General features: G+C 44.5%; 1 protein-coding gene across 10 annotated transcripts in view; it reads left to right on the plus strand.

Moving 5' to 3' along the window:
• slmapa (sarcolemma associated protein a) overlaps positions 1–20825 on the plus strand; it is a 135207-nt gene that overhangs the window by 28247 nt on the left and 86135 nt on the right. For 8 of the 10 annotated variants that reach the window (XM_029692748.1, XM_029692747.1, XM_029692745.1 and 5 more), the window contains exons 3-4: positions 233–305; positions 15620–15656. In XM_029692748.1, coding sequence (XP_029548608.1) covers positions 233–305; positions 15620–15656 — 110 coding nt within the window. Of the gene's footprint in view, positions 1–232; positions 306–5992; positions 6173–6247; positions 6504–15619; positions 15657–20825 lie in introns of those variants that run through there. The other 2 variants (XM_029692753.1, XM_029692754.1) reach the window with 2 other exon arrangements.

Below are 20825 nucleotides of genomic sequence, written 5' to 3' on the forward strand. Positions count from 1 at the left end.
ACCTGCTGTGTGTGTTGGCCTGCCTGTATTAGACTGGACCTACTGGGTGTTGGCCTGCCTGTATTATACAGATGTTTACCCTGCTTTAGAGACTGTGGGAGAATGCAACTTGTACATGTATCTTCTGTGTTTTTTTTCCGGAGCCTTATCAGTGAATCTTTACGTTTTGGTCATTGTTTATATAGGATTTGGATGGTGTTGATGTTAACATAGCCTGTCCTGTGTGTTCCAGTCACTCATGGCTGCATAGTGTCTACAATCAAGCTGTTTCTACCTGACGGCATGGAGGCTCGACGACGATCAGAGTAAGTAGTAGAGAGTTTAGTTAAATACTTGCAAGTAGTACTAATATGTAGCCGATTAGTTCTGCACTCTGGCATTCCCATTCAACTGTTACCAACGAGCAGCGACGGGGGGGGGGGGCTAGGGGACCGGCGGGGGGGGCCCGCTAGGGGACCGGGGTAGGGGACCGGGGTGGGGGGGGGGGTTGGGGACCGGGGTAGGGGACCGGGGTGGGGGGGGGATCGGCTAGGGCTAGGGGATCGACGACGGGGCCGGGGCCGCTAGGGGATCGGGGTAGGGGACCGGCGGCGGGGCCGCTAGGGGACCGGCGGCGGGGCCGCTAGGGGATCGGCGGCGGGGCCGCTAGGGGACCGGCGGGGGGGGCCGCCAGGGGACCGGCGGGGGGGGCGCTAGGGGACCGGCGGGGGGGCCGCTAGCTGTATAAGATGGAGGGAGGAGGAGAGGTAGACGAGGAGGTGGTTGGGGGATGACTGAGGCAACTGAGACAGCTGCTCAGCCCCCATCTGTTTCTGCGTCTCCTCTCAGAGCCCATCTGTTTCTGCGTCTCCTCTCAGAGCCCATCTGTTTCAGCGTCTCCTCTCAGATCCCATCTGTTTCAGCGTCTCCTCTCAGATCCCATCTGTTTCAGCGTCTCCTCTCAGATCCCATCTGTTTCAGCGTCTCCTCTCAGATCCCATCTGTTTCAGCGTCTCCTCTCAGATCCCATCTGTTTCTGCGTCTCCTCTCAGAGCCCATCTGTTTCTGCGTCTCCTCTCAGATCCCATCTGTTTCAGCGTCTCCTCTCAGAGCCCATCTGTTTCAGCGTCTCCTCTCAGATCCCATCTGTTTCTGCGTCTCCTCTCAGAGCCCATCTGTTTCTGCGTCTCCTCTCAGAGCCCATCTGTGTGCTTAAACAAATGTGGTTTCTACTGACATTTGAGATGTACAAGCTGTGGCGTGAGGCAGTCCGTAATTTCGATTAAGATATTAATGAGCGAGCGAGGACTGACATAGTCAGTGTGACTATTTGATCAGTACTTTTGAAATGAACAGCGACAGAATTCAGAACATGGGACTTTTTTTTTACAGTATTCTCCCTGTACAGCAGGGCTGCACAACCCTCTTCCTGGAGATCTACCGTCCTGTGGGTTTTCAGTCCAACCCTAATTTAACACACCTGATTCTACTTATAAGCTGCTCAACAAGACCTTAACTAGCTGAATCAGATATGCTAAATTAGGGTTGGGCTGTAAACCTACAGGACGGTAGATCTCCAGGAAAAGGGTTGGGCTGTAAACCTACAGGACGGTAGATCTCCAGGAAGAGGGTTGGACTGTAAACCTACAGGACGGTAGATCTCCAGGAAGAGGGTTGGACTGCCCTGCTGTACACCAAGTCAGAACCATAGGATAAATAACGGGGGCATATAAATAGACAAGTATATTTCTCTAAAACAGGTTATAGGCTACATGTGCACCACAAAGTCAGAACAGTAGGTGAAATGAAGAGGGATAAATAGACCAAATTATTAGGGTGAGGCACATGGGCTACTAACAGCTTACTACACAACATACAGTTATGTATACTGTAGCTACGAAAGTAATACCATCTCCCTGGTATATTACACCATTTATGCAGCAGCAGACAATATATTTTTGGACTCACCTTGTTGTGCTGTGCTCACTTGAACAGGAAGGTGTTGTGGTGGTCCTTCGTGGGCTAATCATTTTGTCATGAAACTTTGTCATCAAAGTCTGGTATTCTCTGGATTTATGGTGCTTTCAAGACAACTGTGAACTCGGGGGGGAGGAGGAACACGGTTGAATCATGAAGTCAGTGATCTTCAGGTCGGAGCTCTAGAAAGAGACCCGAGTTCCCAACTTGGAATTCCGAGTTGGATGACCGTTCAAACCGTATATTCCCTGTTTTGAAAGCGGCAGAAGTCATGCTGGATTGACAGCTTGGCCAATGTTGAATGTTTATGGTTTTAAGCTTGGAAAATACACCCTTTTAACCCAGACTTGGACCACACAGCCAATCCACTGAATAGCAAGCTAGTGATTGCTTTACAATGCTTGCAGTTAGCCACTGATTCCTTCCAGACCACTCATTGTTGAATTTGCAATTTCCAACTTGTTGTGTAATGTTTATGTCCAATGGCCGATGAGCACTGATACGTTTTATCTATAATTTATCTTTATATGACAAGGATTGAAAAGGATTAGCCAGTAGGTTGTCGACTTGATTCATGATGATGACTGATAGCTAAGGTTTTGAAAGTATGATGTTGACATGATCAGTCCAATCAAAGCTACGGTAGATATAACGTGATTTGACATCATTTTATCTGTGGCCAATGACCTTCTGTGGCCAATGACCTTCTGTGGCCAATGGCCTTTTTGGATTGGTACTTCTAATGTAATTCTATAGCAGCACCCAAGGGGCTAGAATTTTCGAGCTCTACTCTTAGATTTTGCGGTGGCGTAGTGTCCCCATGAGTGACAGAACACTGAGCCAATCACGGCGCAACTAGAGAACATTACCAACCTCTACGCTCTGTATATTCCTCTGGCTGCCCCACCACCACAGAAAGCACTGAGCTATAGGCTGAAACACCTGTATATTCCTCTGGCTGCCCCTCCACCACAGAAAGCACTGAGCTATAGGCTGAAACACCTGTATATTCCTCTGGCTGCCCCACCACCACAGAAAGCACTGAGCTGGGCTGAAACACCTGTATATTCCTCTGGCTGCCCCTCCACCACAGAAAGCACTGAGCTGGGCTGAAACACCTGTATATTCCTCTGGCTGCCCCTCACCACAGAAAGCACTGAGCTGGGCTGAAACACCTGTATATTCCTCTGGCTGCCCCTCCACCACAGAAAGCACTGAGCTGGGCTGAAACACCTGTATATTGGAGCTGCTTTACTCAAGAAAACAAAAAAGAGACCGTGTTTGTATGCTGCTTTATTAACTGTATTATTATTTTATTTTTTTCATTGTTTGCAAACTGTTATGTGACACACAAAAAAAATAAACAAATATGACTGGTCGCCACTGCTCAGCCCTCCAGCACCACTTCCTGCAGCATCTTGTCTACCATCCAGGGACCAACCTTGCTTAGCTTCAGAGGCACGCCAGCAGTGGGATGCAGGGTGGTATGCTGCTGGCATTAAAGAGTCAAGTACGGCCCTTTTTGTGATTTTATAGTAGCATAAATGCTGCAGTAGCTGTCAAGTATTTCTGCTGTTATCTGGTAATTCACAAATATATCTGAATCCTAAAGTTACAGCTATTTCACCTCACGCAAAACAGCACTGGTGGGCTGGGAGTGAATCGCTGAAAGATTTGATTTTAGAAGCAAAGTGCACAGGCATAAAAGTTTACTTTAATTTACTCTAAGTCTAGGAGTGAGATTTTTTGTCCTGGTGTTTCTTGTCCATTTACAAGCTAGGTTGCTTTTCAACGTTTGAGTTTGCTTCCGCTGCTAGCAAAGAGACATTGTCGGCAGATACCGTACCGTATGAAGAAACTCCTTCTCCTCCAATAGAATTCCCCCGATCAAACTTGTAGGCGATGTAATGGCGGCGTTGGCTAGCTGAGCTCATGTGTAGAAACACGTCAGGTCTAACGGCCGTCTCTAACTGGCTGTTGCTGTTGACCCCTGACCTCGTATCGCTCTCTCTCCCTCCCTCTGTTGTTGCTGTTGACCCCTGCCCTCCTATCGCTCTCTCTCCCTCCCTCCCTCTGCTGTTGACCCCTGACCTCGTATCGCTCTCTCCCTCCCTCTGTTGTTGCTGTTGACCCCTGCCCTCCTATCGCTCTCCCTCCCTCCCTCTGTTGTTGCTGTTGACCCCTGCCCTCCTATCGCTCTCCCTCTGCTGTTGCTGTTGACCCCTGACCTCGTATCGCTCTCCCTCCCTCTGTTGTTGCTGTTGACACCTGCCCTCCTATCGCGCTTTCTCTCTCTCTCCCTCCCTCTGTTGTTGCTGTTGACCCCTGCCCTCCTATCGCGCTCTCTCTCTCCCTCCCTCTGCTGTTGACCCCTGCCCCCCTATCTCTCCCCTTTTCTCTGTTGGCACTCAGCTCAGACACCACTATTTTAAAAGGCAATGTGTGGACTTCACAATGCGACCTCTAACACTAACACACAGTCTTGTACAGCTAACCTTGTGGGGACACACAATTCAGTCTCATTCAAAATCCTATTTCCCTAAACCTAACCGTAACCTGTACTCTTACCCTAACCGTAACCCAAAAAACCTAACCCAAGCTCCTAACCCTAAACCTCTCACGCTCTCTCCCGTCCTGAGCGCTCTGGAGGTTTTCATCATGGATCTCTCTGTACTTTCCTCCGCTCATCTTTCACTCGATCCTGACTTGTCTCCCAGTCCTTGCCACTGAAAAACATCCCCATAGTGTGATGCTGCCACCACCATGCTTCACCGTAGGGATGGTGCCAGGTTTCCTCCAGATGTGATGCTTGGCATTCAGGCTAAAGAGTTCAATCTTGGTTTTATCAGACCAGAGAATTTTGTTTCTCATGGTCATTGTCCTTTAGGTGCCTTTTGGCAAACTCCAAGCTGCTGTCGTGGCCTTTGCCCTCATGGTTTGGTTTTTGCTCTGACATGCACTTTCAACTTTGGGACTTTATATAGACAGGTCTGTGCCTTTCCAAATCATGTCCAATCAATTGAATTTACCACAGGTGGACTCCAATCAAGTTGTAGAAACATCTCAAGGACGATTAATGAAAACAGGATGAGGAGCTCAATTTTGAGTCTCATAGCAAAGGGCCTGAATACTTACAATTGTAGTCGGAAGTTTACATACACCTTTGCCAAATACATTTAAACACAGTTTTTCACAATTCCTAACATTTTAATCCTAGTAAAAATTCCCTGTCTTAGGTCAGTTAGGATCACCACTTTATTTTAATAATGTGAATTTTAATGACTCCATCCTAAGTGTTTGTAAACCTCCGACTTCAACTGTATGTAAATAAGGTATTTCTGTATCTTTAAAAAAAAAAAAATTTGCAAAAATGTCTAAACCTGTTTTTGCATTGTCATTATGGGGTGTGTAGATAAAGTTGGGTTTCTCAATTTTAGAATCAGGCTGTTGCGTAACAGGACGTAAGATACATCATGGATGACAGTACACCATTTTTCATACTCATTTTGGCATGTGAGCACTTTTTAAAAACTACTGTCCTGAAATTTTTACCAAAGCTCTAAGTCACTTTAATTCTGGATTGTTGTGCAAGCTTGTGCGTTCCTCTGAAATATATTTCTGTTGTGAGGACAGCCAGATGGTCTATTTCTATGGGACTCACCTGTCACAGGTTATAGTTTTTTTGGAGTCTTGTGAAATGGAATGCCGTCCAACCTGTGTCCCGTTGTTCACCTGTAGAGAACCCTGTTATACCTGTACTGGTTTATGTAACCGCAGTGTTTTGTGGGACACAAAGCCAGCAGACACACATGTCCAAATTGCTATTGTCCTGCTCCAGTTTTATGTCTCTCTCTCTCTTTATGAATATCACAAGGGATACGTCCTTATCATTTGCACTTAGCTTAGCAGATAGGCAGTAAAATGTTGAGGAAACCTGAGGGACAATCCGTGTATGAGCGCTCTTTGACTCTCCCACCTGGGAGGGGCAGGTACAGTGGGGAGGTTGTTCCTGCAGTGCTTTGCTGTGTGTGTGTGAGTGATAGGCTGGTTTGAAAATACAGAAGTAGTTTATCTTGCTATGAGAGAAGGGAGGTGGCTGAACTGAAGGTCCTCATCTGATCAACCAACAGGGATATTACTGACAAGTCTCAGACCATCTGTCTACTTATTGTGGTTGGAGTTTACCTGGTTGAGTGTGAAGCCAAGTGCTTATCAGGTAACCTGACGTGTGTGTGTGTGTGTTTGTGTGTGTGTCAGTGCTTGCAAGTCAATACCTTTTTGTTCATGTGTAGGTTAAGTTTGAGACAGATAAGTGTGGCTGAAATGACTAGGAAGGAAGTCCTAATGCTGTTTTTTTCCCAGCAGCATAGCAGTAGACTGTAAAGTAGAGCAGTAGACTACAGCAGAGTCACTCTTATCACAATGAAGCTTGTAGGTTTTGTCTGTCTGTTTTGACTCTTTGCCAACACCGTTACAACCCAGCTAGAACAGGAATGGAACCCTGTTAGCACGCTGTGGAGTATAGCACAACACCGGTAAGAGGACAGGTAAGTTGGACTCGGGCACAGGGCTAGTTTAATAGCGTGAGTTGCTCATGCAATGTAAAGGTCAACCAATTGTTGGCAGGATAGGGAGGGGAAAGTTGAGCTTCCACAACAATCTTTTTTCCTTTTTGACAGAATTATTATTATTAATAAAAAAAATAAAAAAGGTATTTAAAGGAGCAAAATCAATCCTGTTTAGTCTTTTAACTTGTAGATGATCACAAAGGTAAACACACCTGTTTTACAGTAGTTATACAGATGATCACAAAGGTATTCACCTGTTTTACAGTGGAGTTATACAGATTATCACAAAGGTATTCACCTGTTTTACAGTGGAGTTATAGAAATATCAGGCGTAAAAAGCATCTGGAAAGATGAGCTTCATAAACAGATGAAGATCATGTCTACAGTTGTGATTCTATAACGGGGTCATGATGGAAACTTTAACCTTTTTTTTTCTTTTAGAGGTTTCATTGTTTGTGCCACTTGCCAGTCACTATATTTTATTCATGCAAATCATGAACTTGATTTGATCTAGGAAATGAGAAGGAAGTGTTCTGTGTTGCCATGGAGCTAGTGAAACACTCAAAAGGTTATAGTGTCTGTAAAGGAGATTTTCAGGTGAACAAATATAGTCTATCATAAATCATTTAGTTTTAATTACAAGTTGCAACAGGGAGACTTGTCTCAGCACAGAAGCAGAGAAAATGTCTAATAGGTGTTCTCTGACAAGGCATTGTGTATATATTAAATCAGACGGCACCAAATGTTCTCTAAACATCAGCCCGGAGAGAGGCTGTACAATGTCACATCAGCTGATATACAATCACACAGTGTCACAGACATTATCAGTGTGTCCCCGGCCAAGTCTGGAGGCCAACTTTTTAACGTTCAACACTGGCACACGTCTGATACTGGCACTTAAACTAGTCAAAGGTTGAACATCAGTACTCAGTTCCTGGAGACGAATCAATATCAAATCATTCCCATTTTAAACTCTTTGTGTGTGTGTGTGTGTGTACTGTCATACAATATGTTCTAGTAGTCTAAATCAGTGTTTCCCAGTTCTTAGCTCGTGGCTCGTTCCTCCTGAGTTTCAGTACAGAACTAGGTGGGTAGTATTCAGCAGGCACAAAAAAAAAAAGATGCACTAAGTAATTCTATCGACAACGTCCCCACAGTGACCGTAAGTACATGCCATGAAGGATAGAGCTGCCGCTTTCTATTCGCGGGACACTAATCTGGACGCTTATAAGAAATCGCGCTACGACTTCCACCGAGCCGTCAAGGTCGACGCGTCAATACAGGACCAACGTTGAACCCTACTACACCGACTCTGACGTTCAACGGGTGTGGCCGTTCTTGCAAACTATCACGGATTGCGAAAGGAAACCCCAGCCGCGATCTGCCGAGCGACGCGAGCCTAGCAAGGCGAGCTAAGGCAAGCACCACTGAACCATGCATGAGAGTACCAGCTATTACGGACGACTGATTTCGCTACATGAAATGCTTTCAACACCATCATCCCAGACACCCTGGACCTACTCCAATTCGCCTAACGTCCGAACAGATCCACAGATGACCCAATATTTAGTGAACTCCACACTGCCCTCTCCGACCTGGACAAGAGGAAGAAAATGAGAATGCTGTTCATTGACTACAGCTCAGCATTCAACACCATAGAGCCCTCCAAGTTAATCACCCAGCTCAGGACCCTCGGACTAAACACCTCCCCCTGCAACTGGATCCTGGGCTTCCTGACGTGCCATCCCCAGGTGGTAATGGTAGGCAACAATGCATCCACCATGCTGATCCTCAACACGGGGGCCCCTCAGGGGTGTGTGCTTAGTCCACTCCTGTACTCCCTGTTCACCCACGACTGCGTGGCCGCGCAGGACTCCAACACCAAGTTTGACATAATGGTGGTAGGAATGATCACCAGCCATCAAGCAGCCGACAGGGAGGTCAGAGACCTGGCATTTATCTATTCTGTTGTCTAGTCACTTTACCCCTACCTACAGTATACTGGTGCTGGACCAACTTCTCCCTTAGTGTCAGCAAGACAAAGGAGATGATGATGATGATGGACTACAGGAAACGGAAGGGCAAGCACTCCCCCATCCACATTGATGAGGCTTTAGCGCAGCGGGTTGAGAGCTTCAAGAGTGGGTGGGGAGTACTGCCCAGTACGTCACCGGGGCTGAGATTCCTGCCGTCCAGGACCTCTATACCAAACGGCGTCAGAAGAAGGGACAAAATATTGTCAGACTGTTCTCTCTGCTTCCACACGGCAAGCGGTAAACAGTACCGAATTAATACAAAAATCAAAATTGTGTCAAATAGCCAATTGGCAACCCATCCCTTATGGGATTAATATACACATTAACAAACAAAACGATAATTCACTATGGTAATTAAATGATAACAAACCGGACCCTGAACAGCTATCCCCAAGCTATAAGGCTACTAAATGGATCCAGACTACCTGCATTGACCCTTTCCTTTTTTTATTAACTCCTTTGCACTGACTCTCTCTCATATACATATATATATATACATATACACACACACACACACACACTGCTTTACCCCTACCTACAGTATACTGCTGTTACTGTCTATTATCTATCCTTTACCCCTACCTACAGTATACTGCTGTTACTGTCTATTATCTATCCTTTACCCCTACCTACAGTATACTGCTGTTACTGTCTATTATCTATCCTTTACCCCTACCTACAGTATACTGCTGTTACTGTCTATTATCTATCCTTTACCCCTACCTACAGTATACTGCTGTTACTGTCTATTATCTATCCTTTACCCCTACCTACAGTATACTGCTGTTACTGTCTATTATCTATCCTTTACCCCTACCTACAGTATACTGCTGTTACTGTCTATTATCTATCCTTTACCCCTACCTACAGTATACTGCTGTTACTGTCTATTATCTATCCTTTACCCCTACCTACAGTATACTGCTGTTACTGTCTATTATCTATCCTTTACCCCTACCTACAGTATACTGCTGTTACTGTCTATTATCTATCCTTTACCCCTACCTACAGTATACTGCTGTTACTGTCTATTATCTATCCTTTACCCCTACCTACAGTATACTGCTGTTACTGTCTATTATCTATCCTTTACCCCTACCTACAGTATACTGCTGTTACTGTCTATTATCTATCCTTTACCCCTACCTACAGTATACTGCTGTTACTGTCTATTATCTATCCTTTACCCCTACCTACAGTATACTGCTGTTACTGTCTATTATCTATCCTTTACCCCTACCTACAGTATACTGCTGTTACTGTCTATTATCTATCCTTTACCCCTACCTACAGTATACTGCTGTTACTGTCTATTATCTATCCTTTACCCCTATCGACAGTATACTGCTGTTACTGTCTATTATCTATCCTTTACCCCTACCTACAGTATACTGCTGTTACTGTCTATTATCTATCCTTTACCCCTACCTACAGTATACTGCTGCTACTGTCTATTATCTATCCTTTACCCCTACCTACAGTATACTGCTGCTACTGTCTATTATCTATCCTTTACCCCTACCTACAGTATACTGCTGCTACTGTCTATTACCTATCCTGTTGCCTCGTCACTTACCCCTACCTATATGTACTACCTCAATTACCTCGTACCCCTGCACATTGACTCGATAGTGATATTACCCTGTATATAGCCATGCTATTACCTGGTGGTGCTCTCTGTATATAGCCATGCTATTACCTGGTGGTGCTCTCTGTATTTTGCCATGCTATTACCTGGCGGTGCTCCCTCTGTATATGCCATGCTATTACCTGGCGGTGCTCCCCCTGTATATAGCCATGCTATTACCTGGTGGTGCTCCCTCTGTATATAGCCATGCTATTACCTGGCGGTGCTCCCTCTGTATATAGCCATGCTATTACCTGGCGGTGCTCTCTGTATATAGCCATGCTATTACCTGGTGGTGCTCTCTGTATATAGCCATGTTATTACCTGGCGGTGCTCCCTCTGTATATAGCCATGTTATTACCTGGTGGTGCTCCCTGTATATAGCCATGCTTTTAGCTGGTGGTACTCCCTGTATATAGCCATGCTATTACCTGGTGGTGCTCTCTGTATATAGCCATGCTATTACCTGGCGGTGCTCCCTCTGTATATAGCCATGCTATTACCTGGCGGTGCTCCCTCTGTATATAGCCATGCTATTACCTGGCGGTGCTCCCTCTGTATATAGCCATGCAATTACCTGGTGGTGCTCCCTGTATATAGCCATGCTTTTAGCTGGTGGTACTCCCTGTATATAGCCATGCTATTACCTGGTGGTGCTCTCTGTATATAGCCATGCTATTACACGGTGGTGCTCTCTGTATATAGCCATGCTATTACCCGGTGGTGCTCTCTGTATATAACCATGTTATTACCTGGCGGTGCTCTCTCTGTATATAGCCATGTTATTACCTGGCGGTGCTCTCTGTATATAGCCATGTTATTACCTGGTGGTGCTCTCTTTATATAGCCATGCTATTACCTGGTGGTGCTCTCTGTATATAACCATGCTATTACCCGGCGGTGCTCTCTGTATATAACCATGTTATTACCTGGCGGTGCTCTCTCTGTATATAGCCATGTTATTACCTGGCGGTGCTCCCTCTGTAAATAGCCATGCTATTACCTGGTGGTGCCCTCTGTATATAGCCATGCTATTACCTGGTGGTGCTCTCTGTATATAACCATGTTATTACCTGGTGGTGCTCTCTGTATTTAATCGTATCACTAATTTATATTTTTTTAATATTTATTTCTGCGTTGTTGTTAAAGGACCCGTCAGCAAACATTTCACTATTTGTCTATACCTGTTTTACAAAAAAAAAATATATATAAAAATGTTTTGATTTTGAGCAAGCACCCTGTGTTACAGCGGTATAGTTTTATTTGCCATGTCACAGCAGCCAGCCCAATGACCTCGAACAGATTTTAGGGCCTAATAGTTAGACCCTTGATTATAAACGGACTGTGATGGAGCGTTGCACAACTAGCTTAGTCAGCAGTAGATCTCGTCGGCATTCTCTCTCTGCCACTAGTGTAGATGGCCTCTGCCTGGATGGTCGAGGCAGGCAGTGTGGTTTACACTACAGTTGATGGTGTGTGTGTGTGTGTGTGTGTGTGTGTGTGTGTGTGCGTGTGTGTGTGTGTGTGTGTGTGTGTGTGTGTGTGTGTGTGAAGTAAGAGCAGCATCAATAGTGTGTTTACATAACGGAGTGTTTGTCTCATTGAGATGTGGTTTGGTGTGTGTGTGATGTAAGATCCACAGTAGTAATTACGTTTTGAGGAGCAGGAAACACCCACGTCATGATTCTAGTAGGTTACAATCAGTTACAATGGCTGCGTGCACGGTGACCCAGACCAGCTGGTTCTCTACTCGGTACAATGGCTGCATGCACGGTGACCCAGACCAGCTGGTTCTCTACTCGGTACAATGGCTGCATGCACGGTGACCCAGACCAGCTGGTTCTCTACTCGGTACAATGGCTGCATGCACGGTGACCCAGACCAGCTGGTTTTCTACTCGGTACAATGGCTGCATGCACGGTGACCCAGACCAGCTGGTTCTCTACTCGGTACAATGGCTGCGTGCACGGTGACCCAGACCAGCTGGTTCTCTACTCGGTACAATGGCTGCATGCACGGTGACCCAGACCAGCTGGTTCTCTACTCGGTACAATGGCTGCATGCACGGTGACCCAGACCAGCTGGTTCTCTACTCGGTACAATGGCTGCGTGCACGGTGACCCAGACCAGCTGGTTCTCTACTCGGTACAATGGCTGCGTGCACGGTGACCCAGACCAGCTGGTTCTCCACTCGGTACAATGGCTGCGTGCACGGTGACCCAGACCAGCTGGTTCTCTACTCGGTACAATGGCTGCGTGCACGGTGACCCAGACCAGCTGGTTCTCTACTCAGTTACAATGGCTGCGTGCACGGTGACCCAGACCAGCTGGTTCTCTACTCAGTTACAATGGCTGCGTGCACGGTGACCCAGACCAGCTGGTTTATTCTAGTCTACCTCCTAATCCATAGTCTATATGACCAGGGAGAACGCCAAGTGGTTCGGTGAAATGTATTTGAATCAAGTGTTGAATTAAATGACCCCCGTTTAGTTGACTGGTTAATGGTTTGGTTGTTTGGCTGATGGTCGACCCAAGATTTCTATAGTCGAGCAGTGGCAAATATATATATATATATATATATATATATGGCACATGAGACGAATGTCTGATTCACACCTGTCTGAGTGGACTAATCCATTTAGAGGCTGCGGGGGTGTCACTCCACTATCACCAGTTGTACCTTTTTTACTGTTTTATTACCATTTCGAATCTACAATGTTAGTTTGGTTACAATCCTTTCGGTTAACGCGTTCAATATATTATTACAGTCTTATCGTTGTAGGGGTGGACACGTTGTTTGCAAGAGCGCACTTGGTTTGTTTTAGTTATATTTTATGATTTGTCCATTTTTGTTTTGGATCGCTCCTGTCAGTATAGAAGTAGGATTAGTCTACCTGGCCTGAGTGCAAATGTTGGCCTATAAATGTTCCCATTTTGGGGATTTGATACTATTTAATATTGTCTTATACAATGTTACTACGAGTTTACTAGCATGACTGGACCAAGTTAATAGTTGATACAATGTTTCCAAGTTCCTTGCAGACAGGCCTTGCATAGCCAATGTGATTTTATAGGATATTTCTTTTGATCAGAATATTTTCTACCTGCAGGCTGCAATGTTTTTTATTTGTTGGCTTTATTGTAGGCTATTTTTACATGTTGGCAATAGTTACTTTTAGATTTGTATAATTTTTTTCATTTAGAATTTTCAGTAACTACATTTGATTTTGAGATATAAAGACTTTATTACAAATGAAACTGTTCCATTTTTAAATGTCCATCTGAAAATCCTAACTGGCACACAGATCAGTATAAATGGTAGGATAACTTGGGACTGGAAACAGCAGTGGACGGACTGGGTTCGCGAACAGGTTTTTTTCTTCTTCTTCTGGTTAGGCTATATTGATCTCTGGCTCCCTCTTTTTTTTTTTTTTTGAAATTTGTGTCTTCAATTTTAATCACAGTGCTTAAAGCATCAGACAAGTTCAGTAGCGAACATATAGTTGATTTTATTCAAACATGAGGTGTCTATATGGGAAAATACACTTTTTTTTTAAAAATTGACCAACCGGCCTTCCATGTAGCTCAGTTGGTAGAGCATGGTGTTTGCAACGCCAGGGTTGTGGGTTCGATTCCCACTGGGGGGCCAGTAGGAAAAAAAAAAAAAATGCATGAAATGTATGCATTCACTACTGTAAGTCGCTCTGGATAAGAGCGTCTGCTAAATGACTAAAATGTAAATGTAGCCGATATTCTTTTGTCGGGAACAGCCCTAGAATTAATGAATGAAATATTTTCTCTGAATCACTATGCCAGCCATACTCACCTGGCGAGCCGCTGTCTGAATCCAGACCCAATGCGTACCGCTGGTACTGAATTCTTTATTTTGGTTAAAAAAAAACTCAGGCTTTCAACTTATTGCTGTTGAGTTGTAACAGTAGAATGGATTCACAAGGTGCAATATTGTGTTTAGTGCCATGGCCATTTGTCCTAATGTCATCCACTGACAGACCTTAGAACTATTTATAGTAACTGAGCTTTTATGTACATAGCTTTGAGCTTTAAAATGTTAAATGTCCTCTGCCAGCAAGGGGTGTGAAGAGATTAGGGTGGGTGGGGTGGGGGTTTACGACACCGATAAATCAGTCACCTTTTGCCTTCTAGGAAATGTGTGCGCTCGCTAACCTTCCCAAGTACTCCCTGAGTACTGCTGCACAAGGCTGTGTGCTGCGGTCACTGGCACTGCACCAACAATACCCACACATACGCCCTCTAGGGGGTTGGTTTGTATCCAGGTTTTCATACCGTTTCTGTACCATACCGGGGTATACGGTAGAGGCGTCTCCACACAGATCATTTTGCGGCAAGTCTTGACGTTTTTTTTCCCATGCTGTGAGCAAGGCGGTCAGACGGACGACTGAGATTTTTAAAATATTTTTTGTTGTCCCGTAGATTATTTGGAAACGGACATCTTTCTGCTTTGTATGCGTTTGCCTAGACCTACCCTAGGCATACCCATTGGCTGATATAGCCCAGTAATACAGATAGCCTAATATAATTGGCCACGTGAGAATCTCTGATAATTTTAACCTATTTCTTAAGTTATTTTTGCGCATTTTATATTGCCTTTATGGGGCAACATTGCTGGGACAATGGCTCCCAAGTGAGCTTTGTCACATGCGCCAGAAATAACGCTGCGGGACTGTGGTCGGGTTTGGGGCCAGTTGCGCCAGTGTGCGTGAGTCCTTTCAAAGCCCAGCGGGTGCAGTATGGAAAGCTGCTGGAGTGGGATAAGGAAATCAGTCCTGCGCAGACATCTAGTATACCGTATTACCAGAAGTTCACACAATTAACACTTTAGGCAACAGTTATCTTGATCCAGGAAGGGATTGAATGTCTCTGCTGTAACCAAGAAGTTTGATCTTGACATTTAGCCACTTAGCTATAGCATGTTAGCATGTTAGCAAACCAAATGTATAGCTGGATCCCTGAGCTGGATTTTATTTATTTGAAACGTCTTAGATTTCTTATAGTTATAAGCAGTGGCATAGCACGGACCTGCCATGAGGCCAAAATATATGTGTGTGTGTATGACCATGTTTTATGTATATATATGTGTGTGTGTGTGTGTGTGTGTGTGTGTGTGTGTGTGTGATTTTTTTTTTTAAACAAGATTGAAAGTCTTACTGTGTGTATTTCGAGATACCCCGGCCTACAGTATAAACAGTATGTAGCCCAAACTTAATACACACTGTTACTGTGCTGACTTCTGTCAATCATTCACAGCACAGAGGTCACCAACTTCCTGCTCCTATTTACCTGTTCTGTTCTCCCATTGGACTGTCAACATTTTTAAATAGTTTATTTATTGACTCTTGTATAAACCTCGCTCTGATCTGAACTCTGACTCTTGACCTCTGTCCTCTCCACAGTGTCATCCAAGCACCTTTACCACTTCCTGTTGATAAGGTAAGTGTTGCAATGCATAATTCTGTGTATGTATGGGGGGGTGGTGTTACTGCTATTCAATTAGGGTTAGAATTGGGGTAAGTGGTTTGGGTTACGGCATGCTTCCCAACCGAAACAGTTCATGCTCATACACTACATAACCAATAGTATATGCACTAGAGGTGGACCGATTAATCGGAATGGCCGATTTTAATTAGGGCCGAATTCAAGGTTTTATAACAATCGGTAATCGGCATTTTTGGACACCGATCATGGCCGATTACATTGCACTCCACGAGGAGACTGCGTGGCAGGCTGACCACCTGTTATGCGAGTGCAGCAAGGAGCCAAGGTAAGGTGCTTGCAAGCATTAAACGCATCTTATACAAAAAAACAATCAATCTTAACCTAATCACTAGTTAACTACACATGGTTGATGATATTACTAGTTTATCTAGCTTGTCCTGCGTTGCATATAATCGATGCGGTGCCTGTTAATTTATCATTGAATCACAGCCTACGTCGCCAAACGGTCATGATTTAACAAGCGCATTCGCAAAAGGAAGAACTGTCGTTGCACCAATGTGTTCCTAACCATAAACATCTTTCTAGGGAAATTGTGTCACTTCTCTTGCGTTCATTGCACACAGTCAGGGTATATGCAACCGTTTGGGCTGCCTGGCTCGTTGCGAACTAATTTGCCAGAATTTTACGTAATTATGCCATAACATTAGATAAAATACAGAACGGTTCCGTGTTTCACTGAAAGAATAAACGTTTTGTTTTCAAAATGATAGTTTCCGGATTTTACCATATTAATGACCTAAGGCTTGTATTTCTGTGTGTTTATTGTAATTAAGTCTATGATTTGATATTTGATAGAGCAGTCTGACTGAGCGATGGTAGGAAGCAGCAGGCTCTTAAGCATTCATTCAAACAGCACTTTACTGCGTTTGCCAGCAGCTCTTAGCAATGCTTGCAGCACAGCGCTGTTTATGACTTCAAGCCTATCAACTCCCGAGATTAGGCTGGCAATACTAAAGTACCTATAAGAACATCCAATAGTCAAAGGTATATGAAATACAAATGGTATAGAGAGAAATAGTCCTATAATAACTACAACCTAAAACTTACCTGGGAATATTGAAGACTCATGTTAAAAGGAACCACCAGCTTTCATATGTTCTCATGTTCTGAGCAAGGAACTTAAACGTTAGCTTTCTTACATGGCACATATTGCACTTTTACTTTCTTCTCCAACACTTTGTTTTTGCATTATTTAAACAATTCAACATGTTTCATTATTTATTTGAGACTAAATTGATTGTATTTATGTATTATATTAAGTTAAAATAAGTGTTCATTCAGTATTGTTGTAATTGTCATTATTTTATATATATATATATATAAAATAATGACAATTACAGCTTTTATTGGTCCTCCAATTATCGGTATCGGCGTTGAAAAATCATAATCGGTCGACCTCTAATATGCACATCTGCTCACAGAATACCTCATTCCAAAATCATCAGCATTGACATTATGTAGTTGGTCCCCCTTTTACTGCAGCCTCCACTCTTCTGGGAAGGCTTTCCACTAGATGTTGGAACATTGCTGCTATAACAGCCTCCACTCTTCTGGGAAGGATTTCCACTAGATGTTGGTACATTGCTGCTATAACAGCCTCCACTCTTCTGGGAAGGCTTTCCACTAGATGTTGGAACATTGCTGCTATAACAGCCTCCACTCTTCTGGGAAGGATTTCCACTAGATGTTGGTACATTGCTGCTATAACAGCCTCCACTCTTCTGGGAAGGCTTTCCACTAGATGTTGGATCATTGCTGCTATAACAGCCTCCACTCTTCTGGGAAGGCTTTCCACTAGATGTTGGATCATTGCTGCTATAACAGCCTCCACTCTTCTGGGAAGGCTTTCCACTAGATGTTGGAACATTGCTGCTATAACAGCCTCCACTCTTCTGGGAAGGCTTTCCACTAGATGTTGGAACATTGCTGCTATAACAGCCTCCACTCTTCTGGGAAGGCTTTCCACTAGATGTTGGAACATTGCTGCTATAACAGCCTCCACTCTTCTGGGAAGGCTTTCCACTAGATGTTGGAACATTGCTGCTATAACAGCCCTCCACTCTTCTGGGAAGGCTTTCCACTAGATGTTGGAACATTGCTGCTATAACAGCCTCCACTCTTCTGGGAAGGCTTTCCACTAGATGTTGGAATATTGCTGTGGGGACTTGCTTCCATTCAGTTATGAGCGTTAGTGAGGTTGGGCGATTACGTCTGGCTCGCAGTCGGCATTCCAATTCATCCACAATCTCAACATACCATTTCTGTATGGACCTCGCATTGTGCACGGAGGTATTGTCATGCTGAAACAGGAAAGGGCCTTCCCCAAACTGTTGCCACAAAGTACAGAATTGTCTAGAATGTCATTGTATGCTGTAGCGTTAAGATTTCCCTTCACTGGAACTAAGGGACCCGAACCATGAAACAGCCAAAACCATTATACCTCATCCACCAAATTTTACAGTTAGCATTATGCATTGGGGCAGGTAGCGTTCTCCTGGCATCCGCCAATCCCATATTTGTTTGTCGGACTGCCAGATGGTGAAGCGTGATTCATCACTCCAGAGAATACATTTCCACTGCTCCAGAGTCCAATGGCGGCAAGCTTTACACAATTCCAGCCAGTGCTTAGCATTGCGCACGGTGTTAGTTAGCCTTGTTAGCCGACGAACAGTTCTTGTGCCGATGTTGCTTCCAGCCTGATTTTCAAAATGGATTCATTGTTGTTTTTTTTATCTACACAAATCAAATGTTTATTGGTCGCATACACATATTTAGCATATGTTTATTACCGAATGCTTGTCTTCCTAGCTTCCAACAGTGCAGTAAATATCTAACAATACACAGGAATGTAAAATAACGGAATAAAGAACTTTTAGGTCGAGCAACATCTGAGTCCGTTGTGTGTGTGTGTGTGTGTGTGTGTGTGTGTGTGTGTGTGTGTATTTATGGTGTAGGATAGAATAGTATATGTACAGCAATAGTTAAATAGGATGGCCTTGACTAGAAGACAGTACATACATATGAAATGATTAAAACAGTATGTAAACATTATTAAAGTGACCCGTGTTCCATGACTATGTTCATAGGGCAGCAGTCTCTAAGGTGCAGGGTTGAGTAACCAGGTGGTAGCCGGCTAGTAACAGTGACTAAAGTTCAGGACAGGGTACTGGGTGGAGGCCGGCTAGTGGTGACTATTTAACAGTCTGATGGCCTTGAGATAGAAGCTGTTTTTCCAGTCTCTCGGTCCCAGCTTTGATGCACCTGTACTGACCTCGCCTTCTGGATGGTAGCGGGGTGAACAGGCTGTGGCTCGGGTGGTTGATGGCATTCCTGTGACACCGGGTGCTGTAGATGTCCTGTAGATGTCCTGAAGAGCAGGCGGTGTGCCCCCAGTTTCACATTGGGCACCCTCTGGAGAGCCAAGCGGTTGCTGACGTTGCAGTTGCCATACCAGGCGGTGATTACAGCCTGACAGGATGTTCTCAATGGTGCATCTGTAAAAGTTTTAGTCTCAGGGGGCCGCCTCAGGTTCACCACACTGTCTGTGTTGGTGAACCATTTCAAATTGTCAGTGTTGTGTATGCGTAGGAACTTGAAGCTTTTCACCCTCCCGTTGATGTGAATGGGTGCATTCTCCCTTTGCGTTCTCCTGAAGTCTACAATCAGCTCCTTTGTTTTGTCGATGTTGAGGGAGAGGTTATTGTTCTGACACCGCTCTGCCAGGGTTCTCACCACTAGTCGTTGTTTAGTAATCAGGCCTACTACTGTTGTGTTGTCTGCAAACTTTAGGATTAAATTGGAGGTGTAGGTGGCCATGCAGTCATGGGTAAACAGGGAATACAGGAAGGGGTTGAATACGCACACAATACCCCATAATGACATCACAATACCCCATAATGACATCACAAGAGCCCATAATGACATCACAATACCCCATAATGACATCACAATACCCCATAATGACATCACAATACCCCATAACAACAAAGTGAAAATATTTTTTTTGCAGATTTATTGAAAATGAAATACAGATATCTCTGCGACATTTTTTGCAGTTTCACTTCAGTGCCTTGTTGCAAACAGGATGCATGTTTTGAAACAGGCTTCCTTCTTTTCACTGTCATTTAAGTTAGTGTTGTGAAGTAACTACAATATTGTTGATCCATCCTCAGTTTTCTCCTATCACAGCCATTAAACTAACTGTTTTAAAGTCACCATTGGCCTCATGGTGAAAATCCCTGAGCAGTTTCCTTCCTCTCCGGCAACTGAGTTAGGAAGGACGCCAGTATCTTTGTAGTGACTGGGTGTATTGATACACCATCCAAAGTGTTATTAATAACATCACCATGCTCAAAGGGATATTTAATGTCTGCTTTTTATTTTTACCCATCTACCAATAGGTGCCCTTTGCGAGGCATTGGAAAACCTCCCTGGTCTTTGTGGTTGAATCTGTGTTTGAAATTCACTTCTCGACTGAGGGACCTTACAGATAATTGTATGTGTGGGGTACAGAGATGAGGTAGTCATTCAAAAATCATGTTAAACACTATTTCACACAGTTGTTTCTGATCTTGATGAAAGCACCAGGGCTTTTTGTGTTTTAATCAACTTAAATCTGAACCAAAAAAACTAAGTTCATGATCATTGAATATTATGGATATCAACTCACTATCCCTGTGTGTTTCAATGCAAACCGGGCTTAGTTAGGAGCGCACCGGGCTTAGTTAGGAGCAAACCGGGCTTAGTTAGGAGCAAACCGGGCTTAGTTAGGAGCAAACCGGGCTTAGTTAGGAGCAAACCGGGCTTAGTTAGGAGCGCACCGGGCTTAGTTAGGAGCGCACCGGGCTTAGTTAGGAGCGCACCGGGCTTAGTTAGGAGCGCACCGGGCTTAGTTAGGAGCGCACCGGGCTTAGTTAGGAGCGCACCGGGCTTAGTTAGGAGCGCACCGGGCTTAGTTAGGAGCGCACCGGGCTTAGTTAGGAGCGCACCGGGCTTAGTTAGGAGCGCACCGGGCTTAGTTAGGAGCGCACCGGGCTTAGTTAGGAGCGCACCGGGCTTAGTTAGGAGCGCACCGGGCTTAGTTAGGAGCGCGCGCACCGGGCT

The sequence above is a fragment of the Salmo trutta genome, chromosome 16 (assembly GCF_901001165.1).
Source record: "Salmo trutta chromosome 16, fSalTru1.1, whole genome shotgun sequence".
NCBI lineage: Eukaryota > Metazoa > Chordata > Actinopteri > Salmoniformes > Salmonidae > Salmo > Salmo trutta.